Genomic DNA, 25,351 nt, shown 5'->3' on the forward strand with positions numbered 1-25,351 from the left:
CGAACTGATTTTGAAACATATATTACTGAATTAATAGTTCGAATAGATTACTATAATTCTTAATAAGAACATATTAGTTAATTTTTTAGATTGTTAATTTATTTTTCTAACTATTATTTTTTTGTTTGTTAATTTTTTCTCAACCATCTTGAATTCTAGGCATCAGCCTACACACTCATCTAACGCCTAAGTGCTACATAATTTCGTATTTAAAATTTTTTATGTGAGTTTATTGTACTTATGAACACAAATTTTTCCATGAAAAAAAATAATAAAAATAAAAATAAAAATAAATTGCTTTTACGTTGCTATATTGTGCCAATGATTAGCCTAAAAGCTTATAAATAATAATTAAATAAGTTAATAAATAAATAAACGGTTGGACAGTCACCTTCACTCACCTATCGGTATATCGTTGCCGTTTTCTTCCTCTTCCCGCTTCATCCCGATAATTGACACAATCCGACCTCGGATATCCTCCTACCTCTTCGATAGATATCCTCCCTTTATCCAATGCGGGAATAACTCCTTGTCTAATCTCTTGGGTCCCCCGATTGATCGATCAGCAAAACCTTACCCTAGTCATGGAGAGGGACTCCTCTTCCTCCGACGAAGAGGACGATCGCCGGGCCCTTGTTCTCCAGAACGAGACGAAGCCTCCCCGACGCCGCTCCCCCTTCGAGATCGCGGGCGCCGGCCTCGCTCGCGCCGGGGGATTTTGGTCGAGCAAGCGGTATCTCCTCCTCGCCATTTGCCTTCCCCTCGTCCTCATCCTCCTCTTCTTCTCCCTCGACCTCGGCCGCCTCTTCCGTGGCGTCCCCGTCATCCGGATCAGTGGGGATGGTGGCGGATCCAGCGGTCGGATGCGCGAAGCCGAGCTGCGCGCTCTCTACCTCCTCCGGAACCAGCAATTGGGGCTCCTCAAGCTCTGGAACCGCACGATTTCCGGTGCCCATTCCGGATCTGGTGTGGCCCCTTCTCCTAATTCGGCTCCTCATACCGGCTTCAATTCCACTTCCTCGATCTCAGTGTCCTTCGAGGAATTCAAATCCGTGTTGCTCGAACAGATCAAGATCAGCAAAGAGATCCAAAAGGCCCTGCTTTCCTCACACAGGTTCGGAAACACTTCGTCAGAGTACGTAGATGATAATGCCGGCGATGATCTTCTCGGTTCAGGGATCGACGGGTGTAAAAAAGCGGATAAACAAGCGGGAAGGAGGACGATCGAGTGGAAGCCGAAGAAAGACAGGTTCATGTTCGCGATCTGTCTGTCAGGTCAGATGTCTAACCATTTGATCTGCTTAGAGAAGCATATGTTCCTCGCAGCACTTTTGGACCGTGTTTTAATATTGCCGAGTCCGAAAGTGGATTACCAGTATGACCGTGTTTTGGATATCAGTCACATTAACGAATGCTTTGGGAGGAAGGTTGTCATGTCGTTTGAGGAATTTTCTGAAATGAAGAAGAACAAGATGCATATTGATAAGTTCATATGTTACATAGCAAATCCCCCTTGCTTCCTGGACGAGGAGCATATTAAGAGGTTGAAGAATTTAGGGATTTCGTTGGGTAAGATTGAAGCAGCTTGGCCTGAGGATGCCAAATTGAAGGAGCAAAAGAAAAGAGTTGTGGAAGATATAATGCCAAAATTCTCATCTGATGCTGAGGTTATAGCAATCGGTGATATGTTTTATGCTGATGTGGAGGAAGAGTGGGTGATGCAACCAGGAGGTCCACTTGCTCACAAATGCAAGACTCTGATCCAACCAAGCAGGCTTGTCATGCTCACTGCACAGCGCTTTGTGCAGACTTTCTTGGGAAGCAACTTTATAGCTCTACATTTTCGTCGCCATGGGTTCCTAAAATTTTGGTAAGATCTAAGTTTATTGATTTTCTTGTTCTATTCTTTATAGAATGTCATGCTAATTACCTCTAAAAAGATATGGTAGTGGCAAAGGCGATAAAGCTTCATTCTATCTACTTGACACTTTTTTAGACTCCTACGTACCTCTAGAAATCTGAAGTCAAGGATTTCCATCTGACTGTAGTAGTTACAATTGGTAGCGATTGTCATTTGAACTCCCTAGGACTTCATATGGCACTTGCATTTGTTTGTGGTTCATGTGATGAGAGAAATCACTGTTAAGTGAGTCAGTTGGTTTTCATACTAGAAGTCAGTAAAAAAGCTTCTATTCCTGCAAGAGTAGCTTGTATTCTTTTGGATCTAAGAATATAGCAATTCCTTTGTCTTGACATTTTGATGTTTTGACTATGAGAGCAGTATGTTTACAAATAAATGCACCTAAATACATTAAATACATAAAGGGCATGCAAATGCACAGTGCTCCTGCCTGCACTGAGTTACTGAGTTTGTGGAGGGAAGGTGTACACAGCCTTACCCATATTTTCTGAAAAGTTTGTTTTCCAGACATGAACTCATGACCACCTAGATGCATAGGGCAAACATTATCATCACACCATGCGCACCCTCCATATACTTAAATACATAAAGTGAGGAGTATATAACATTTTATTTTGATCTTTACTTGCTCTAGCATGCGGATGCAGGGGAATTTCTTTTTGTTGATAGGGGGTTATGGGTTCTTTTTCACTTGGAAGATACAACAATTGATTACATATTAGAGGTTTGGAATCTCATGGAATCTTGTTAGCTATTTTTGTTGCATCTGAAGTACAAAGAAGATGGAATAGGCCAATCAGGTTAGAAGGTAGGGGGATCAGGGTTGTTTTCTTTGAGAAGAGGATAAGGTATAGAATCAATCATTCATTTAATTGGCTACTGGGGTCATATGATCCCTTGTTTAACAACGATTATGTAGCCCTACTTATCAATCATTGTCAAAGCCTACTAGGTGCATGCATGTATGTGGCTTGTCGTTCTAGATAATGCGGAAATATAAATGTCTTTCTCATGAAGCATTTTGTTGTTTCCAAATACTGTAATGGCATAGGATTAAAGCACCATATGTATTGTGTTTTATGAGATATAGAAGTAACTTAAAATTTATATAACGTGGTTACCTATACCACAAAATTTACTTAAGATTATCTTTAAAAGGTAAATCCAGTGCCCATTAAGTGATATATACAACAGCTAGAACTATTTAAAACATTCCTGATTCAAGAATGTTGAGGTAGCATATTGTACTCTCTCAGTTCCATTTGGAAATCTCTGTTCTCGAGCTGCAACTTAAAGTCCTTGGCAGTTGGTCAGGTTAATCAATGAAGCAGCTTCACAATTTTATCATGGATGAATCTGCTTCCCTTTTGTTTACATTTTCGCATTGCTTGACTGAATGGCATATATTGCTTCCTGAATATCACCATAGGGTTTTCAAATTTGAAAGGACGATCTTGAAACTTTCGATACAACGAAGTTGAGATCGCATATTACACTTGCTTGATTCATTTGAAAATCTTCATTCTTGAGCTTCAATTTATTGGTCAAGTTAACCAATAAAGTGGCTTTATACAAGTTTATCGTGGATGAACCTACATTTTTGCACTGCTTAACTGAATGACATACATTGCTTCCTAAATATCGCCATATTACTTCCTAATTATGAATTTTAATAAATATGCTGCTTGCAAGTGTGCTCTTTTCTGCGACATGCTCATCTATCTGGTTGTGAATTACTTCTCCCAGCCAGTATGACTCACAAAAACAAGCCAACCGATCTTATTGTATTGCTTGTTCTGGTCATGCTACCTGTCCTCTAACTACTAGACACTTGGTACTCTCCAAACTTTTGTTGGAAAACTATTGACAACTGCTATAGTCCTAGCACTGAAAGTTTTGCATCTGCTATAAGTACACATCATTTGATGGCGTGTGCATAATAATGATGCTCAAGTTGCTTTGTTTACTCTTGGTTATTGGAAACGGTTGCCCCTGGCATTCATTGGGGCGTTCCTCTTGTTGGTTTTATGCCCACTTGAATAGTACCTGTTTTTAAGAACATACATACTAGTATAATCATTAATTTCTTTATCATGTGTTGTTTGTTTAAGAAATTTGTTATCTTCTGACCTTCCCTTTCATCTATACCTGCAGCAATGCTAAAAGGAAGAGTTGTTTCTTCCCCATCCCTCAAGCAGCTCAGTGCATACTGCGAGTGGTTGAGAGATCCAGTGCCCCTGTGATTTATCTGTCCACTGATGCCGGTGAGAGCGAAACTAATCTTCTCCAATCATTGGTTGTGCTAAATGACAAGCCAGTGCCACTTGTCAGAAGGCCAGATCATAATAGTGCTGAAAAATGGGATGCCTTGTTATATAGAAATCACATAGGTGGAGATAATCAGGTGAAAATTCTACCTTACAGAGGACATTACATTATCTCTAGCAGTATAAATAATATACTTTTGAGTATTGCATCATATTGTTTTTCTTTTGTTAGGGGGCGATTAATGGTAAGACACATGCACTAAGCTGTTTTTGGCTACTTACAGGTTGAGGCCATGCTAGATAAGACAATCTGTGCGCTGTCCAATGTCTTTATAGGATCATCAGGTTCAACGTTCACGGAGGATATTCTTCGGCTCCGAAGAGGCTGGGGATCTGCTTCCCAGTGTGATGAGTACCTTTGCCGGGGCGAGCTACCTAATTATATTGCTGAACAAGGATGAGATAAACTGAAACGAGCTTCAACAATTTGGCCCTTATACCCCACATTTTTTTAATTTAGTGTTTGTATATTAATCACATCTAGTGTTCGAGAGCATTCTGTATCAAGTGAGATTGATTGAATTTCCCAGTTGCATATTTGTTATATCTTTAGCTATCCAGGTTCTACATGTGCATTACTATTTGCTTGCCTAATTTTTTTTCCCAATGAAGTTACATGTTCTTGGAGGCTGGGAGTGATGGAATTGGGAGAACTTATGCGAACTCTAGTAATTGCGAGGTTTCTTCCATTTGTGTATGTTGAAACTTAACTCAATCCAGAGCACTGAAGCCACCATTTCTGTCTGCTGGAAGGGCTTTACTGCTTTGGAGATCTCAACTGATGTATGCTTTCTTAGGCGCAACTCTTATGTGAGGATGGTTAATTTACCTTATTTTTCGTCAGTAGATCATGCGTTATTCTGACAAGTGATACCACTGCTTAAGTTCCTATGCTTGACACTGTTGCTGTATAAAATTTCAATGGAAGTCAGAAACTTGAACATGCTATATTACGTGTTTTGTACTATAAAGCAGTCCTACTTGTTCTCCATGCCCAAACTTCTACTCTCTCTCTCTCTCTCTCCCTCTCTCTTCCTTTTGATTTATAGAATCTTTATCTTTATATACAAAGCTCAAATGGGTTCTTTTATTTCCGTCATGTCCTAATCATCACTTTACTCATCTTACGCCATTCCTTAATATCCGCATAAACTTCGTAACGTATTTGCTACAAAGAAAAAAAAAAACAATAAAACCATACATTTTATTACACCAATGTTTTGTCACTTACTACAATTTTGTGGTAAATCTTTGCTAATTACTCGAAGATTTTTTTATGTGTGTGAGAGAGAAAGAGATCGAGAAGATAGATGTGAGACAGTGAGAGTATCTTTATTTATTATATATATATAGTATGGTCTTTGGATGCTACGCCGAAGACAATAAATATTATAGAATGGTCTTTGGTTTACCCACGCTGAAACCAAAGACGCACATACAACCCCTCTCCTCACCCCCTCCATGTGCATTGTCCCAATCTCAAAGATCCACGCGTCTCCCTACCGACCGCACGTACAGCAGAAGGATCACTAGGCGGAGTAGATCAGCGCACAGCGTCTTGGCCTTGTCTCTGCCCAACACGTGGCCTCCTGTCGATCGCCACGTCGCCACGACGGCACTAACACCACCAAATCTTGCTCGGGAGGAAACAGCAACTGCCGCACACAATGCACCGTACCATGCTACGTACTGCATTAGCACTGTCTAATATCCCATGCGAGTCCTCACATAGAGTAATTATTTTTGTCTTAGTTACTCCTAATAATCCCTCCCCTAAGATCTATTAGTTATATATATGCATGAGAATAATTAATTTTATTTACTTTTATTTGATTGGATCCCATAAAAGAAGTAAATATACCACTCCTCTTGTTTCCATCTCACCCAGTAACTCAACATAAAAATCTCGTGAGCTTAAAAGAAGGCAACACAAATTATATGCTACAAAGATAACCACAAAAGAAAAAAAAAATCTTGAAAAAAAGTTATATGCTCAAGCAAGAAGACTTCTTTGGTATCTTAGCTGATGTGGGGGCAGCGTAGATTTATTTTATGAGTTGAAAAATGCATCTCAATCTCCATCAAAAATTAAGAAAACGAAATTACCAGTTGTGCATAAATTAAAGGATTATGAAGAAGAATAAGATTTTGCTTATAACTAATTTAATCAGTAAGTGGGATTATATTACTCTGTTTAAACTAGTGAACATGGAAAGCCCCGTGAATATCTCAAGTAGTGTCGACATGGCAATTGGCCTCAAAAATAAATCAAAATTTGGATTTCAATCATGTAAACCATATAGCACAAGAGTTAATAATTCATATCTAGTCACAGATGATTGGCTAGATGGGAATATTATGTCAACTCTGACCTATGTCTGCTACATGAATTTATTTCTTAAGTTTGTACCAGAAGTATTATTGCTTTCTATGTATTAAGTCATCGTTATAGCTCATGGGTTAAGTTTTATTAAAATTATAAAATTATTTATTTTTTATAAATATTGTGATTAATATCGGATAAATTTTCATCCCAGCAGCTTAGTTTAGATTAACTTTTCTTTAAAAAAAATATTAATCTAGTTGTTATATCTGTTTATCGCAAAGAATTAACTTTTTATCTAACCGATCTATGGGTTCATGAAGATTGGAGAGAGAGAGAGAGAGAGAGAGAGAGAGAGAGAGAGAGAGAGGATTCATCAATGGGATGTGGGGGGGAAAGAGCAGGGGTGAAAAATGTGGGCCTTTCCCATTGTCCTTTTTGTACTTCAAAAAGGATCAGCTCCTCTGAGAGTTGGAAAACGTTTGTCTTCTTGGTGCCATGCCCTCTCTTCCCCCCTTCTCCTCTTCCATCTCTCTTCCATGTCTGTGAACATAGCCCACAAAGTAAATATTCTTCCTCCTCATCTCTCACCATACCCCAGAAATAGAACAAGGTGGTTACTTGCTTCCTCTGCTCAGCTCCTGTTTTCTCTTACTTCTTTTGTTCCATTTGGGAAGGGCTATATGAGAAGTGGTCATTGAGAGGAGGAATAAAATGATGGGGGTTGATGCCAAGGATCAAGATTATCCAGAATTTGTGGAAGTCGATCCAACAGGAAGATATGGCAGGGTATGTAACAAAAAAATTCTTTCTTTTCCCCTCATCTTTGTTTTTGCTGGCATCTGGTTCTTATTGCCTGTGCTTTTGTATGCAGTATAATGAGATCCTAGGCAAGGGAGCTTCAAAGATAGTGTATGATCCCATTTCTCTAATTTCCACCTACTTGTTGATGACTTCTGGAGGAAATTTGATTCCTTTTCTTTTGTTTGACAATTCATGGGTATTTTCTCATGTGGGTCTACCTGTGATCTAATGGCAGTTACAAGGGGTTTGATGAGTATGAAGGGATTGAGGTTGCTTGGAACCAGGTGAAGCTCTATGACTTCCTTCAAAGCCCTGAGGACTTGGAGAGACTATACTGCGAGATCCACCTCCTCAAGACCCTCAAGCACGATAACATAATGAAGTTTTATACTTCCTGGGTTGACACCTCCAAGAGGAACATCAATTTTGTCACAGAGATGTTCATCTCGGGCACTCTTAGGCAGTAAGTTTAATCTTTTCCCTTCTTAAAGCGTTTTGATCTAATAAATTAACTTTGATTGCTGCTGGAATTACTAGTTTGTTTGTTTACCATTGGCCTTGTGTGGTTTAGGTATAGGCAGAAGCACAGAAGTGTTAACATCAGGGCTGTGAAGCACTGGTGTAGGCAAATCCTGGATGGCCTTCTCTACCTTCACAGCCATGATCCCCCTATCATCCATAGAGACCTCAAGTGTGATAATATCTTCATCAATGGGAATCATGGGGAAGTCAAAATTGGCGATCTTGGCCTCGCTGCCATCCTCCGGAAATCTCATGCTGTCCACTGCGTAGGTACAACATACTATAGCTCATCTCCATTAGTTTGTTTGTTGTAAGGATCTTTTATTTGCCAAACAGATTGAAGAACTCTAGACTTAGATGCTCTTTCAATTATGTCAGGCACACCTGAATTCATGGCTCCCGAGGTATACAAGGAGGAGTACAATGAATTGGTGGATATTTACTCTTTCGGCATGTGTGTTCTTGAGATGGTGACATCTGAGTACCCATATAGTGAATGCGCCCACCCTGTGCAGATCTACAAGAAAGTTATCTCTGTAAGTACTGGAAAAACTTTAGCTCAGAGCTAATGTCCTTAACAATAGGAATTCTAATGTGTCAATGTGTATTTGCGCGGCTGCAACTTGAACCAGTGATGGCACTTTGCAGTTCATGTCTGTGTGCCGAGATTTGGCCAGTATGAGATGAGGCACTTTCAAAGGTGCAGGTTGCCAAGCACATGTCATTAAGTTCTTGGCCCTGTATCCGAGACTTGTTATCATTTATAATTCTGTGGAGCATGCAATTGCAATTTCATTGGTGATACTGACCAGTAAATTACTGCTAGGGGACCAAGCCTGAAGCACTATACAAAGTAGAAGATCCGGAGGTGAGGCAATTTGTGAAGAAATGCTTAGCCCCAGTATCTCAAAGGCCTGCTGCAAGGGAACTTCTTAAGGACCCTTTCCTCCAAATTGATGATCATGGTCTCTGTTACGCGGAGGAAGAATTCAGCAACATGGGCCATATTTTAAGACAATCTTCCCTTAGTCTTGTTCATAGTAATGGCTCCTTAATTGCCAACGGATTCTTTGAAGATTTCCATCAAGAAACACTGGAGGAAAATGGATGGCACTGTGATGAGAGTCACATAGAAGCCCATGGAATTGACCTTTTCCATGGTCATGAGGATGAACCTCTTACTAATTTAGACATAATGATTAAAGGGAGAAAGAGAGAAGATGGACGCATTTTTCTGAGGCTTAGGATCGCAGATAAATTTGGTATATTCTTATCTAATCTTTTCTTTTGTTGATTGAGTCCATAGAATGAAACTCATCATCATTGATTCGTTTTTGCAGGCCATGCATGGAACATCCACTTCCCATTTTACATTGAATCAGATACTGCATTGACTGTGGCAACAGAAATAGTTATAGAGTTAGATATTACTGATCATGAGGTGACTAGAATAGCAGAAATGATTGATGGTGAGGTGGCTTTATTAGTACCAGAGTGGACACGGGGCCCAGATATAGAAGATTCAGGAGTTCCTAGCATAGCATTCTGTCAGACTTGCACATCTAATGCCTCACCATGTGGCTCACTTCTAGATTACCTCTCATCAAGACACCCTGGCTGTGCTCACCTTGATTGTGCTGCTATGCATGGACGATTTAAAGAGATAACATACCAAGTTGGAGGACCTGAAGAATGCACGACTGAAGGACCACCTGCAGAGTGTAACCAAGCCGATGGAGTTCATTTCCATTTGCAATCATCAAGAGAGAATGAACCTGATGATGGAGATAGCCAAGTTGACCGGTTGTCAAAAGATGACAAGTTTATGCGCATAAATGGACATGCAACTAGCGATGCAAGAAAAGTGGCTGACAAGTTATGCTTTAGTTGTCAACAACAGTGCCTTGAGGTACCAGAATCAAGATATTCCTGTCCTGAACCGAGCATATCTGATCATTGTGAGAATAACATGCATAAGGAACTGAGCTGGCTTAAAGTGAGGTACCAAACGGAGCTTATAGAGTACAACACTCAACAATTCGAAGAATCGAGTGCTTTGCATCCACCTTCTGACTTCGGTAACTGGAAAATAAGTGCAGATGATGGAGTTAAAGTTACTGATATAAAACCATTACTAGGTTCAAATGGCAAAAGTGAGTCATTCCATTTCAGCAGACATCATTCTTTTCGTATTCCTGAAAGGGAACTAAACCCAGAAAACATCAGTGCATCTGCTATTGCTAATACTGTGCAGGGTCTTGCTGGAGTAGCTACCCCGATTTTGGAGCTCTAAGGGCCCAAAGTTGTGAGGTCAATGCTGAAAGCAACCCTAGTTACATGTTTACAGGGAAGAGTTACGACGCAGAATCTCTCCTGCTAAATTCTCTCACCAAAACGAAGTCTCTCCCCATCGACACAGTTGATGGTTAATTCCTGATTGGCATTTTTGGATCATTTGCAGCAGAACTGACTCCACATTATTTTGGTTCTCTTACCAGATTATATAGCTCTACTCCTGCAAAGTGCAACAAGCTAGTAAATCAACTGAAATGTAATGAGTTTCTAGGAATCACTCAAGAGGCCACATGTAACTTTTGAATGAAGAGGAATATATTTTAGTCTGATTTATACAATATGTTCCACCTGGTGTAATCTTTTCCTGAGATTAACTTGAGATATTGGAGGCAATTTACTTTTCACACTACAAATCTATAAACAATGTTATTGAGATTTAGGCTTTTAGTTGGCTAGCAGATGAAAAATGAGTGCTTCTCTGCATCCTATCTATGAACCTAGATGCTAAGGCTATCACATTGTCTTCTGAGTTGCCAATTATTGCCAATCCTTTGCCAGTTCTCCTACACAGTTGACAAGTTGAAATTTGTTACCACATGCCAGTCTGTAGTTGGCTCTCAGGAAGCGTCTCCTGTGCCCATAACTTTCAACACTGGGTTCCACCACATGCTCTCCTCTTAAACAAAGATGAGGATAATCCATGCTATGAATCTTTCAGGCTCAATATCTTAAAAAGTAGTGCTTCCAGAAGCAAAGAAGGTGAAGGCAACTCATGGATAAAGCAAACAGGGATTGTGATAGGGAAAGTGACAGATAGAAAGGGCCCACATATTAAAGATAGGTGATTAGAACTTTTTATACCTAGGCTTATAGTATAGTATTGTGATAAGCTTGAAGGGAAATTGCAGTGGATTGTGAGGTGAAAGCTAGACCTTTTTTCTTGAATAATTGAACACAGGAATGGATGTCCTTTGCAAACTTTAGCCATTTCGTATAAACCACTAATAGAAAGGCTACTCCATGAAATGAAAAATATAAGCACTAGCTAAGCTTAAAGTATATTATTATGGAGCCGTACAATGAGAAGTAGTTGCTTTTTAAAGGAGTTGGGCCTTCTCTTTTCTTGACTATGTTGCCATAACCTATAACTAAGCTTAATCTTTGCAGGATCAAACACAATCCAGCATCTGAATTCGGTTTATTGGAGTCTAATTGTCTAAATGCCAACCTATCCACTACTGTATGTGGAGAATTGCAGTGGTTTAAACTGGTGATCTTATCATGTCATAGCCCACCAAAAGAACTTTTTTTTAATAGAAATATAGGGCTCTTTTAGACTCTGAGCAAGAAAGTTGCATCTGGTGGAATTAAGTTTGGCAACAACTTGGCATTAAGCATGAACGACGTGGAAGAGGCGACATCCGTTTGACTGAGTTGGATTTGTGGGCAAAGAAATTGTGGCTTATTTTGGAACCTATGGGAAAATAATTGCTTGGAATTTGACTGGCTTTGCCTGCATATAACTGAAACAGATAAATTTTGAGGAAGAATACAAGAAGCTATCGTTGATGAGCAATTCAGATGACCTTAAAGTGGTGACTAAAAAGAAAAAAAGTCAAGTTGCAGAAGTTTCACCTAATCACTAATTCCACATTTAATTTGTTAATCAAAAAAGGAGGCTGAAAATAGCTCAAATTATGCATATTAAAAATACTAATCAACATATCCTGTTGAATTCTCGTCATGCATTCGAGTTTGCATGCAAAGAATTAGATGCGTGATTACAACAACTAAGCTTCTCAGATTAAAAAAGTTTATCGCAAGAAAGCGTAGATCTTTCCTGCGTGGACATCAAAAGGAATGCGTTTTGGCATCAGGTCAAGAGCTTAATCAAAGAATATTAATCAGATTGGCACTCTTTACCTGCTCACATTTAGCACGCAATCTTTCTTCACGACATCCATATTGAGCAAATTTTGGTAGGTGATAACATTTTTTTTAAGGCACAAACCAAAAGGAAGCAGCCATTAAAAGGAGGTTGTTGAACGAATTTGAAGTCTTCCATGCACCAAAATTTTCTTAAGATAACTACTGAAAAATTTACAGATGGGTAATCTTAGAATCAACTTTCTTTTTCTTGATTTGGTCAGAAAATCACTAGCTTTTCCAGCATTCAAATCAGTCCAACCAACTATTCATTTCATATTTTCCTCCAGTAGTTAGTCTAATCCAAGAAATTCCACATATTTAGTTATTTCCTTAGGTAATATTATTTATCGAAAAACTCTACCCTTTCTTTACTTCTCTAAGCATAATAAAGTCATACAGGCAGAAGTACCAAGCTGAAGATTCTACAAATAGTGCTAATGTAAATGCTGCAAATTTCATATTTACATTGGATGAAACTGTTCATTGTACATCTGAACCATAAGAGTAACAGATATATACACCACATGAATTGCCTCTGGAGAGCAACATGGCGCTCCAATCACTGTTCCGTTAAGCAAGAGGGAATTCACATTGCATTACTTGAGATCATCTTGAAGCTTAAAGGACATGTATAGCAATGCCAGCACAGCTCCCTGAGGAAGGGGAGCGAATTTTGCAAGATAAGCCCCTACCCACATTGCTATCACCACTAAAGCAACAAGGCTGCTGCTATTCTTCCCACAGAGCCAGCTGGCAAATTTGATGCATAGGGTAAGAAGAATACCGCCGCGGCCGCCGAGAAGCCAAGCAACCATATATCCTGTCTTGTATCCAATATCCAACTGCTTGTCCAACAAAGCAGTTACTCCACAGATTGTGAGTGTTGCGCGGAATCCAATTGTCTGCATGAAAAAGAGCGTGAAGAAGGCAAATCTTAGTACGTCGCTGAAAGACCCTCTCTCGTCGCCCGAGGTTTCTTCATATGAGAATCTCTCATAGTACCATGAATCATCCTTTCTCTGCTTCCAATACTGCATCCGCTTCCTCAGTTCTGACCATCTATGATTTATTTCATCAGGATCAGGATCATGGTCCCACTTTGTCTGTGTCCTCTCTGTTGCTCCAGGGAATTGGAACATCATATCATACCGAGCCCGTGACACTTCATCAGAGAGCACCTAAATAGAAAGTGACAGTTAAATATCAACTAAAAGCAATTATACTTGGAGTATGCTCTAACAAAAAAATTTCTCAACTACCAGACAACTGCCTTCTGAAAACTTCGATCTGGCACTTAGATTGTATTGATGATGCGGGGAAGTCTTAACCAAGCCTATCAAGGGTAGTCATTTTGGAAGAATACAGGTATTAGGTAAATTGTGCGTGTTGGTTTAGATTTTCAGACTAGAAAAACAGTGATTACTGCACCCTACCCCATCCATGAAAACTTGCTAATTTTTCTTCCTTGCTGATAAAAGGCAGTCCAGGGAGTGGAGCAACCCACTGTGGTTAGCCTCTATAAAGAAGATAGTGTTTGTACCAGAGATCAAGTACAAGTAGTTCCACCATAATGCATACTAATTAATCTATTCCTCAGATTAAAAAGATCATGCATATGAAGAATCTGTGTTTTCAGTTCACCAAAACAGCTTGTAAAAGAAACAATTTGAGAGCCGGGAAAGTAAATAGCTATTCATGTTCATATGCAAAGTTTATGAGCATTTCAAACAAGTAGTCACCTCGTATGCAAAGCGAATGCTCTTAAAAACCTCGTTTGCTTGCAAATCTTTGCTAACATCGGGATGATACTGCAAAAGGACATAGTGATAAGGCGAACAATTTAAAGCACAGTATTTTGCAGATGCAATTTAAAAATATAAGCGCCATAAAATTGTTTTTCACTAGTTAAGTGCCGGCAATAGAGAACCCTGCTGATCTCAACATACTTGATCATACTCATATGTGCATGCTATTAAGAAGCCATACTCAGTAGCTCTGGTGACCAAAATATTTCCTATGACTACAGGAAACCATCAATAAACAAATAAATCAACAAGCTACTGTCCTTCTGCATACTATTTGTTGTAGTTTCTTATACTAAAGCACCACATAAATTCATCACAATCATTTTCAAATCTCTTATTACCATAAATAAATAGATATCTCCTTTGTCTACCTTCTGAAAATATAGCATCTCTAATTAAGTGCGCTTCATTTGACAGTCTTAAAGTTTCTGAAAACATCTCGACAAGCCAGCCTCTTTTGTTAAATTATTTTGCTTTTACTTTTAACTTCTTCCTGAATATACTTGCAGACATTCCATTTTCAGATCAAAATATATATTCTATCCTTCTGTTCTAGATAATAGTTATATTATAATCTTAATTCTTAAATACTTATTACACAAGCTTACAGTACAGTGCACGGCACACAGATGACAATTTTTTTCTTTTTTCCATCATGGTATAAATGTTCCACCTAGTGAAAAACTTAGGGATTCGATGACCAGAAGAGCAGCATCCGAATACAATCGGAATTAAAGATGATTGATATTCCAAATTGAGGAAATTTTTATAATAGGGACATGTTATCAAATGCCATCAATTCATTCTATGACGTTCTTTATGAGAAGATCAAAGATTCATGGATTCGATGCTCCAGTTATGGCTTTGCATTCTATGGCTCTGTTCATGCTTTAATTCAATGTGAGTTCATGCTCAGATTCTAATCTTAATAAGCACTACACTATATGGTCAGCATTTCTAATAAGAGCATGCCTTCACCCAAAGTACAAGGCAGGAATAAGTAATCGAGTGCATCAATCCATATATCTAGTAGCTCTAAATCTCTACACAATTGCATTTTGGAGATATGAAATCATGCCCATGTAAAATTTTCGATGATTAAACAAATACCCACAAATCATTCATGTTGTCCTAGAGATATGAAATCCTCGTTTTAACAAAGTGGAAACTTCTATCTTCGAACTAAGAACTTCTACTACCTTGATAACCTCTCCATTTCCCTTTCGATACCAACTCGAAGTTAGCCATCAAAATATCACACGAGAATAAATCGACGCTAACTGCGAGCATGTATAAAATAAAGCTGAGACCTTTCTAGCGAGAAGGCGATAAGCACGCTTAATATCGACAACGGAGGCGCTCCGGGAGATGCCAAGGACGGCGTAGTGGTCCTGCTCTCCGTTGGCAGCCGCCACTGGGCCGCCGGCCCGGTCGGCCGATCTCCTGCTCCGACCATCGAACCAGGGCCATAGGCCTACAAAGGAGGAGATTGGGGTCTTGGAAGGTAGGAAGAGACCACGCCCGCCGTCGGAGGAGCTCGGCCGTAGAAGCAAGAAGGAAGATTGCATCTCTCTCTTCTCAGTTCTCCCTTCCTCGCTCGTTCTCGTCTCCTCCCAGCTCAGTCGGAAATCTTGAGATGCTGGGCTTTTGGGCCAAAATAGGCCGGATAGGATCCTCCCCAGTTAACTAAGCGGTTTATGAGTCAAACTTCTGTCCGAAATCTATAATTTTAAGATATGAGCCAACAGAAGGATGCCAACTGGATGAATGCAGCAAACTCCTGCCTCAGCTTTGCATAAGACCTGCTTCCGATAATAAAAAAAAACAGAGCTCATATATAAAACATACCAAGGATCCTAAAATTAGAGCGATCTTCCCATTTTGTCTGAGATTCCGAATCTTGCGGACCACCACAACTTCCTCTTCTTCCCTCCTCGATCGCAGAGGAGCACTGCAAACACGATCGCGGACGAATTGGAATCCCCAAGGTAATCTATTCCTTCTCCTCTAGTTTCCATAGAATCCTTTTTTTGGTTAATTTCCCCCCCAAAATTGTTCCTTTAGTCATATAGACCTAGAGCATGTGAGATTTTTCATATTGTGATTGGATTTGATGCTGCATTGGTGAATGGGTTTAGGAACGGAGGAGAAGATAGCGATGTCTTTTGCTGCCGGGAAGTCGGCGAATATATTCTGGCACGATTGCCCGGTCGGGAAGGCGGATAGGCAGAAGCTGCTCAAGCAAAAGGGTTGTGTTGTTTGGATTACAGGCCTCAGCGGCTCAGGTAATTAATTAAAGCTTTCTTCTTTCAATTATAGGTATGATGATTGTGACTAGATTTTGTAGTGATATTAACCTTGCATCTCGTTTGTGATTTTGATGTAGGAATGAATACAATAGTAGCTATTTTATACCATTGCAAAATGATGTTTCTACTAATTACTGTTATTGTTATTATTATTACGTTTCTAGAGAGATAGGGGGAACTATGGCGTTCAAATTAAACCATCAACCACAGCTGCGGAGAGTCGATCTCCCGACCTCCCAGCAAGGAATAGGGTTTCTCAACCTCTGGTTTCTGTTGAGGGACTTGCTAGATGCCTCACAAGGGATCTGGAAGTCTCAGCTAGGAACTTAGCAAGCATGGTCTTGCATGCTAGTCTGACATATCTAACAATTTCTAGATTCCATGTGCCCTCTTGCACTCAAGGTTTTGTCAAGTTTTTGAGTTTGAATTTAATTATTCTGGTGATGGTGTTGAGTATCTATAAACAATGGTGATGCGCTCTTTTTGTTGAAAAGTTGATGTATACAAGGGAATCACTAGGACATGGAATTCTAAGGTGGCCCTTTTCTTGCTTTATGTGCATACATTCAGGATTCCCCTGTACCATTTTATTTTGAGTTTCCATTGCTATGATGTGACTTAAAGAGGCACTTTACTGAACTTGTAGGTTTTTGGTTTCACTAATTTACTATGTAGCATGGATCAAGTTCTACAGTTTCACACTTGAAGCACTGATATGTTATTGAAATGATTATTCTTGAATATTACTGATTTTTGTTTGTTCCAACTTGTTGATATTTTTTTTCTCTTTACCAAGGGAAAAGTACCTTAGCATGTACATTGGGCCGAGAGCTGCACTCTAGAGGAAAGCTTGCTTATATCCTTGATGGTGACAACCTTAGGCATGGGCTAAATAAGGATCTTGGCTTTAAAGCAGAAGACCGTGTAGAAAACATACGAAGAGTTGGTATGAATGTTCCCAAGATGCTTCATCATGATATTAACTTATATTTCATTCTCAGAAGGAAAGAGTTCCTAAAACCAAAAATGTCCTACTTAGTGCAGAGATTTTTCCCCATCAAACTTATTATTTGGTGGACTAAGTTTTTCTTATTGTTTTTCCTTTTTGTTTTAATAATATTTAAAACAGGTGAAGTAGCAAAGCTCTTTGCAGATGCGGGTTTAATCTGTGTGGCGAGTTTGATCTCTCCATATAGAATAGACCGAGACTCTTGCCGTGCTTTATTGCCAGACACTAGTTTTATTGAAGTTAGTGATTCTTACTTTAACATGCCATGCATCCTATTGAATACATCTGAAGTAACTGTGTAAATTATCTTAATGTATGTGTAGGTTTACATGAATATGCCTTTGGAATTATGTGAAGCAAGGGATCCAAAGGGCCTATACAAGCTTGCTCGTGCAGGAAAAATTAAAGGTGAGCTTTTCATGTATTCAAGACCTGGTGATGAACATGAAATTTGTGTAGAATTCTTGAGACTGTAGAGTACCACGCCTAGAAGATAGAATTCATATTCATTTGGAACTTATAGGCATCAAATAGAACCGAATCTCAAGCCCTTCATATAGCTGTTTTGGCTATGATTTCTGAAGTTCACATACAAAGTACGAATTTTATGTAATTGTAGGAAATAGGAATGATCCACCTCTGAGGCTACCACAAGTTACTGCTAGCTACATGATAATCTATTGCAGATAGAATCTCTTATTTCTGGGTCAGACCATGAAAGTTAATCATTATTCTTTCCTTCTATATTATTTGCTAAGTCAGTAAGTTGACATGTTTGTAAATCTTTGCTGTTCTCCTCAATCTTGCCAACCATTGCACTACACTGCTTTACAAGATAACTTTGGTTCTCTTATCTGTGATGTCTGTCTAAGTGGAGCTTATTATTCATAGATGTTAGAAGCTGAATGTATTTCCGTGAGATATATCAACTTATCAAGTTAATCGGTAGATGAGCTTCAAGCTTGAGACTCATGTATTAATTGCAGCAATTAATTTAACATGAAACTCGAGGGACAAGAAATCCAAGTTATGAATTACCAATACTGATTAGAGAACTTTGGACTGTCAGCTTATCAAGATTACACGTACTCACATTCTTCTATCTAGTTGTATTTGTAGGTTGTAACAAATTATATGAAGGGTGTCATAGTGCACAAGTGTTTTGCTAATACATTCTGTGGAGGATGAGATGTGTGCTTTCTTATCTAAAGTTTTATTTTGTGGAGGATGAGATGTGTGCCATATCATCAAGGCATATGATGTATGCCTTAAGTATCACATTAAGATGTGCCTTTTAAATAATAATATGTTGATTTCTTCCTAGGTTTTACTCCATCTTCTGATACCATCTTCTCGTACTTTTGAATGCTCTTCTTACACTTTTTCTAAGAGATCTTCCTTTTGTTTATTGTTGTTCAATTTGTCTTCTTTGAAAATTCTCCAGTCTTACTATACCCTCTGAGAGCTTTCACGTATTGCTTCGCGTTGGTATATCACCTGTGATAACTTAGATTCTTCAATTTCTCATTCTGACATTGATTATTTTTTTTTGGATTTTTTTTAAAATTTTAATGAATGATAATTTATCTTACATGTTTTACTTTATTTTTCTGTAGATTCTAATTAATTTTGCATTCAGGTTTCACTGGAATTGATGATCCTTATGAACCACCTTTGAACTGTGAGGTACATCTCCACTCATAACTAAATAGTCATTCCGTTGTGTGCAAACTTACATGGACTCTGACAAAGTAACATGGACCCTTGTCTATTCAATGTGAAGTAAAGCTAAGGACACATCTTATTTCTGATTTCAATCCAATTCATATGGTTTTATAAAACTAGTTCTATCAACTTTTGACTGAATAGTAGTGTCATGAAAAAGCAGTATTTGGGATGACAATCTTGAAACTCATTTGGAAAAGAAGGAAAAGAAAAGATAGCATTAAAGCTCCTAGCCTTACATGTGTTAGTTGGCCAAAGTCTGCCTATTGGAGTTCAAATATTTTGTTGACAATTTTTATCATTAAAAATAAGTTCCAATTAGTTCTGAAGCATGTTCTACCCTTTCCGTCAGCATGCTGTGTACTTCATATGTTCTGTGATGATTCTAAAGCCTTAGAAAAAGCAAACTAGGAGCTAATGCATTTTAGAAGGCAACAAACTTTAAAATGCTTTTGTGTCGAAAAGCTTGTCTAAGACTAGACTATCCAAAAATATGGCAAGTGCTGTAGGGCTGTCATAATGTGATGGTAAAGTATGGCAAAGAGACCTGGGAGTGAATGGACAGGTCTTCGCCCAATAATACTTGACATTTCCAAAAAGAAGAGAGTTTTGTTGGAAGAGACTCTGCAATGCATTGCAAGAAAGGCTCTGGGAGATCAAGAAAGCTTCCTGAAAATTTAGACCCTTTCATTAGAATTGTCTTGATTCTACCTACCTCTCTCCAGTAATGTTTAAGTCTTTAAGAGAGAGGAACAATGGGATCTGCAGAGTGAGAGGGTATTAGAGCAGATAAATAAAACAATTGTTTGAGAAAATGGAAAGAGAAGCACTCCAGTGATGAGATAACAACTATCAAGATATGTCAGATGCCAAATGCAATCTGTACTTCTTAGTAACAATTATAACATAATGTGTTCATAAAATTAGATAGATATATCAAAATGCACGTATATTATCCAGAAAGTTGTGATAAATAACAAAATAAATTTTAGTTGGTATGCAGACTTGATGGAATTAGATTTAATTTTTAAGCACACCTGATTCAAATCTAGATGATTTTTGTACATATTATAAAGAAACAGATAAACATTTTTAAGATCATCACTAGCACAGGAGCTTAAAAGGAATGACATACGGATAGGGTAAAAGTTTGTTTCATACAGTGTCTGATTGCCCTTTGTTTAAAGTTTCATGTGGCGTGCATAAAGTGTTGTTTGCTTCAACATAATCCATAGTCTTTTTAAAATCTCGTTCTAATACTGGATACCATTGGTTTATGGAGTAATTAGAAAGGGGGGACATGATATATTCTTATTGTTATTCACATGCATATAATATTATAATGTAGAATCATCGTAATGGAGGTATCTATTTTGTTATTTCAGATAGAAATACAACAGGAGAATGGCGCATGCCCCTCTCCTTGTGCCATGGCAGGACAGGTTGTTGCTTATTTAGAAGAGAAAGGCTTCTTAGAGGAGTAGTACAAAGTATTTTGAAGGCTTTCCTTTGATCAAAGAACCATAGATTTATTGCAATCCTTGACCTTTCAGAGAGTTCTTCTATAAGTTATGTATGAGATTCCTTTGAAAGATGTGCAAAATTAACGACTATTCATTCGTTTATCAAGGTTTTAATACTTTCAGATTTCAATTAGCATATAGATAATTGTTACTATTATGATAAATTGATAATTGAGTTTATATGCTGGCTCCTTTCAAACAGGCTTGAGATGCTGATGGTCTTAATGTTTATTGATGCTTAACCCCGGGTCCCACATCTCCCTTTTGAAAGAGTATGAATATTGGAAAGATAACGGATTTGAGCTTTAATTTTAAAAAGATTGAATTATAAATATACAATAATATTATCAGCTTAAAGGTCCAGGATAGAGAATAAATTAACCAATAAGTTGAAACTTCTGGGCGAGTTCTTAATTAACTGGACGAATTAGATAAACTCTCGAGCTAAAGTTTACAAACAAAAGTTTGTCAAGTTTGACTGATTTGTGAATCAAAGTGAATTTCAATGTCATATAGTTCAAAATATTACAAAAATAAAAATGAGTAACTAACATTACAATTCCATTCATTTGTTACTAAAAAAAATCATTTTTAGTAATATTACGTCTCACAAGTGGGAAATTTGTATCGGAGCAATGGCGGCGTCGTGGTTGCAGTCGCTCCTCAACCATCTGTCCATCTCCAACCGCCTCAAAAATTACGGTAACACATCCCTTCTTCTCTATTATACCTCCTTGATCTCGCGATCTCTACGACCCGGAGGTGGGTGGATGTTCTGAATCAGCGCTTGAAGCGCACTATGGATTTCTCCACGAAGCACGAGTACTTGCCCTAAGACCTCCAGGTGTTTTCTTTAGTGCTAATTTTGTTCTTGATTTCTAAGAAATTGTACTCTTACGAATACCTTTTAATTTCCTATGATAATAATCTAGTGGAATGTTGGATGAGATTCTCGTAGAATGTAGAGATAGTGTAGGTAAAAGAGGGTTGGCGGTGCGATATGGCGGGGCTAAAGAGGAATTGACCTAGCATTATCCTGTAGATAGAGACGCGAAGTCTGTGAGTTGAAGTGGTATGAAGTGGCTAAAAGTTTTTGGCTTGCATTGCCGGAAAGTTGATCTTTGTTAGAGATTCTTGTCCTTTTCTTGTATCTTAATTAATAAGAACAAATTTTTTGTGAGGCATTGCAAACGCCATTTGGAAGCTATCTTGAAGATATATTGACTCTGGTAAGTTTAGTTTTCGTTTTTTTCTTGTTAGCCACTAGTTGCATCTATAAACTTACCTTGTTTTTTACTGTTCAAATATATGAAGACCACAATTTTCCTACTCTAAAGCTACTTTTTGTCGATAGCTTCTATTTCTTCTCTCCTTGAATTATTTGCTTATTGGTAATTTTCTATTTCCTTGTGATGTTTGGTTCGATGCTCTACTATAACTATCACAAGTTGAACTATACTAAGAGAAGAGGCATTTAAAAAGTTTTTAGATAGTTTGAGATATCAATGTGCCATAAAAAATAAACGAGAAAGTCTAAATAAATATGGCAAATAGTTGAGGAGTCTGAATATATTTATTCTTGTAATGAATGAGTTTGTTTTTTTTTAGATAAGTAATTAAGGGTTATTTATAAATATTAAAGAAGAATAAATGGTTGGAGAACTCAATACCAATGAGTTCGAATGTTCAAATAATTAGTCTTGATTCCTTCATTATTTGTTAAGATCTCTTTGGTACGGTAGAACTTGAATGATTTGAGTGAGCACTCATTAGCAGCTTTTGGAGGAGCAGTAAGTTCCATCAGTCACATTTAATATGATGGAAAATAATAATAATGAGTCACATCATAAGTGCTACTTCTCATTTTTTATTAGTTGTCATGGAATCAGCATTACTAACAAATTATACACTCAATGAATAGAGATAGATATATTAACATAACCAGAGTCAAGGCTGTAATTGGCTGTTTAAATGGGCCTCGAATTGGAGAGACACAGTGCTTCTATTATAACTCTTGACTCCTAATATGGAAGCTAATTAGAAATTGAGTTTTGTTCAAGTCAATATTCTTGATCTATGTGATGGTTAGAGATGTATCTAACGTATTTCACAAAGATTAAACTGTCTTTGTTGGTGTATTATTAAGTCTGTTACCTGTAAGGCTGCAAGTAAGCCTATTTTAGTTTTCTGAATAATCACACATGAATTTTCATACACACTCTGTTCTCAATCTTGAGCAACTAGAGAGCATTAATTCATATGGGATGTTCCTGCTATTCAGATAGATAAGTTGATATCTTTGGGTTGCAAATACCTATTTTTTTTTTTTTTTTGTATATTTTTAACTCTGTTCTTCAAGACTTAGATCGTGTTTTCTCTCTTCTCTTTCAACTTGTGCAAATTGATGCCAAAAACTTATTGTTCAACACTTGTTGCAGGTGAATAAGGAGAGCACAGGCACTGGGTAGAGGACCATACCATGAAGTATATCAACCTTTCATTATTAAATTGGAGTAACTGGATTAAATTGCAGCAAATGATGCTGCAGCCCATAAGTGAGAGAACAAGCTCATTAACGTCCTGTTCAAGGACCAACGGGAGATGTGAGAAGCTTCTTTTCTAATGTAAGATATCTGTCCCTCTCTCTGATTTCTTTGTCAACTACTTGTCATCCAGTTGTCAGTTCTAGACACCATCATGGTAGACAATAACACACATCACATCCATGCATTGGACTTTTCTAGACTTCGCTGTTGAGTCAGGGTCAATGCTGAGTTGGCTTCATGCCTCCCGACTGTTAAGGATATCAATTCTTAATGGTCTTTTTGAGAAAAGATATCGATTGCAACCGCATCTGTGAGATGATTTTTTTTTTTATCTTTATAGATGCTTCAACTTGCCAAGGCTTAAGGAGAAGTATCCAGAAATTTGGAGATGCTCTTCTACCTCTTTTTCTTGTGTAACTTCTCCAGGATGTAGGAAAAAGTACCCAACTCTATAAAAACAAGAGGTTGAACAATTGGTTTTAATTTCTAAGTTGAAGGAAAGGGCAGTACCAACCCATGTGTATTGTTTTTAAAAAAAGAATAATGATAACGCAAGCATTGCACTGTTTTATATATGCTTGTTGTCTGGTCTAAGGCCCTTCTTTTGTTCATTAGCCCCACGAGCAAGGGCCATGCCTTTTGCTTTGGGATTTAGCGCAAACCCACTAAGCCATGTTTGTCCATCAGCTAAGATCTTATGTCAATCCTGGCCCAATCCAACCACCAAATAAGATGGCGCATATGGAGCCATAGAGGGGCCACCAAAACAGTAGTTTGATAAGGGCAAGTTGTTTGCAAGCTTTTAATGAATCATGAAAAGAAAATGTTAGAGGAGTAAGATATACTCCAAAGGTTGAATCTGTTGCTTTGTGGAGATCAAATTAGTGAGAACTGCAGTAAAGACCTGCCATGCCAGGCTGCCACCAAAAAATGACATGCTCAGGATATGGAGCTCACACACTTAGGACAGCAAGGAACAAATTGAGAGATGGAACTAGTTCTATTGTCTGCAAAAAATACTACTTGGAGAGCTTGAAGAGGGTAAATTAACCCTAAACCCCAAATGTACAAAGATGGAAGTGGGTTTTTTCTTATTCTTTCTTATGTAGCATGCTTAAGATAAAATGATAATTATTATGCTAAGACAATTGTCATGTCCAAACATAAGTCGATCACAAGCATGTTGATGCATAGGTGGTTGTTTTTTTTTTTATCATTTTAAAAGAATTGCTACGTAGATTTATCACATGAAATAGATACACTTAGATCTCTTGAACTATTATTTTTTTTCTACTTAACTTTTTTAAATTATTAAAAATATTTCAAGCATTCCTTCTATTAGTTTTTCTATTTATTTTTTTCATTTATAAATTAGTATGTATAAGCCGTATAAACAGCTATATGATATGTTTATCTTTTATATTCTGGAGAAAAGAAAAGAGAGAAATTTTATTACAGGTATTTTGGCGTATTCATCTTTTCTATCTATGAAGTCATAGGAACGAGATATTTTCAGATAGTTGCCTATATGTCAAAAAAAAAAAAAAGATTCACAAAAAATTATGTGGATAAGAATGATAATTTAGGAGGTCTAAATATAATTAACTCTTTTTGAAGGATGATAGCATGAAATAATTGGGAGAGGATGAGCTTAATTGGGAGAGGATGAGCTTAATGTATAGTGGCCCAAGAAGTCGGGTGGCAATAGTGGGTTGGTGGTAGTAATCATGTGATGGATGTTGGTAGGTGCACGTGATCAAAGGGAAAGGTTTAGTAAAGTTGCCTTCTTATTGAAAAGGAGACATCATGATAAGGGAGAATGTAGCTTTATACAAGTTAGAGACACTTTTCACTTGACGGTGCTTCCAGCTAATATATTCCGTGGCCCATAAACGGAAGGTTGATGGGTGATAAGATATATTAGTCTAAATTATTACACATTGTGACACCAATCTAATTTAAAACATATGCAATTGGACAAACCTTTACTGATAAGAATCATGTTTGAAGAATCTCTACTTCCAATTATTGTATGCTATCTTGGAAGTTTGTTTGTATATACCCTACAATATATATATATATATATATATATATATATATATATTGAGCATTAGACAACTAATGTAGTTGCAATTACGAATATGACTATTGCATCATAGTTATATTGTAGATCTCTACAATGCTATATATATATCCCATGCTTATATATTGACTTCTGGATAGTGAATTTATACTGTACATACCCCCACAAGGTCAACTAGAGTCCAACTTTTACAAACAGGGAAGGGTATTATATGGCACGTGGAAGCTACC

At 37.8% G+C, this 25,351-nt stretch overlaps 4 protein-coding genes and 1 long non-coding RNA gene across 6 annotated transcripts; 4 read left to right on the forward strand and 1 right to left on the reverse strand.

Moving 5' to 3' along the window:
• Positions 1–442: 442 nt before the first annotated feature.
• On the forward strand, positions 443–4,817 carry LOC140785311 (O-fucosyltransferase 36-like). Its single transcript, XM_073133146.1, has 3 exons — positions 443–1,870; positions 4,076–4,325; positions 4,473–4,817. The coding sequence occupies exons 1-3, from the start codon at positions 585–587 to the stop codon at positions 4,647–4,649; spliced, it is 1,713 nt and encodes a 570-aa protein (XP_072989247.1). The 5' UTR covers positions 443–584; the 3' UTR covers positions 4,650–4,817.
• Positions 4,818–6,898: 2,081 nt separating this feature from the next.
• Positions 6,899–10,530, forward strand: LOC140784768 (probable serine/threonine-protein kinase WNK9). Of its 2 annotated transcripts, XM_073132312.1 has the most exons (8): positions 7,012–7,360; positions 7,446–7,483; positions 7,611–7,838; positions 7,947–8,167; positions 8,276–8,433; positions 8,724–9,159; positions 9,238–10,050; positions 10,168–10,530. In XM_073132312.1, exons 1-8 carry the CDS (start codon positions 7,286–7,288, stop codon positions 10,188–10,190), a joined length of 1,992 nt encoding a protein of 663 aa, XP_072988413.1. In that variant the 5' UTR covers positions 7,012–7,285; the 3' UTR covers positions 10,191–10,530. The 2 variants fall into 2 exon arrangements, with proteins under 2 accessions (XP_072988412.1, XP_072988413.1); XM_073132311.1 differs by having other exon boundaries at positions 6,899–7,360; positions 9,238–10,530.
• Positions 10,531–12,565: 2,035 nt separating this feature from the next.
• On the reverse strand, positions 12,566–15,494 carry LOC140784772 (uncharacterized). Its single transcript, XM_073132318.1, has 3 exons — positions 15,237–15,494; positions 13,861–13,929; positions 12,566–13,299 (listed from the first exon to the last, which is right to left on the reverse strand). The coding sequence occupies exons 1-3, from the start codon at positions 15,492–15,494 to the stop codon at positions 12,718–12,720; spliced, it is 909 nt and encodes a 302-aa protein (XP_072988419.1). The 3' UTR covers positions 12,566–12,717.
• Positions 15,495–15,585: 91 nt separating this feature from the next.
• LOC140784773 (adenylyl-sulfate kinase 3-like) lies at positions 15,586–20,622 on the forward strand. The gene is made up of 7 exons (XM_073132319.1): positions 15,586–15,914; positions 16,065–16,211; positions 17,032–17,181; positions 17,365–17,483; positions 17,568–17,652; positions 18,884–18,930; positions 20,355–20,622. The coding sequence occupies exons 2-7, from the start codon at positions 16,085–16,087 to the stop codon at positions 20,451–20,453; spliced, it is 627 nt and encodes a 208-aa protein (XP_072988420.1). The 5' UTR covers positions 15,586–15,914; positions 16,065–16,084; the 3' UTR covers positions 20,454–20,622.
• Positions 20,623–21,646: 1,024 nt separating this feature from the next.
• On the forward strand, positions 21,647–25,301 carry LOC140785100 (uncharacterized). Its single transcript, XR_012108372.1, has 3 exons — positions 21,647–21,721; positions 22,931–23,116; positions 25,262–25,301. It is a non-coding gene; the product is annotated as an uncharacterized lncRNA (long non-coding RNA).
• Positions 25,302–25,351: the final 50 nt, after the last annotated feature.

The sequence above is a fragment of the Typha latifolia genome, chromosome 3 (genome assembly GCF_019914945.1).
Source record: "Typha latifolia isolate L0001 chromosome 3, TyphaL0001v2, whole genome shotgun sequence".
Classification (NCBI taxonomy): Eukaryota; Viridiplantae; Streptophyta; class Magnoliopsida; order Poales; family Typhaceae; genus Typha; species Typha latifolia.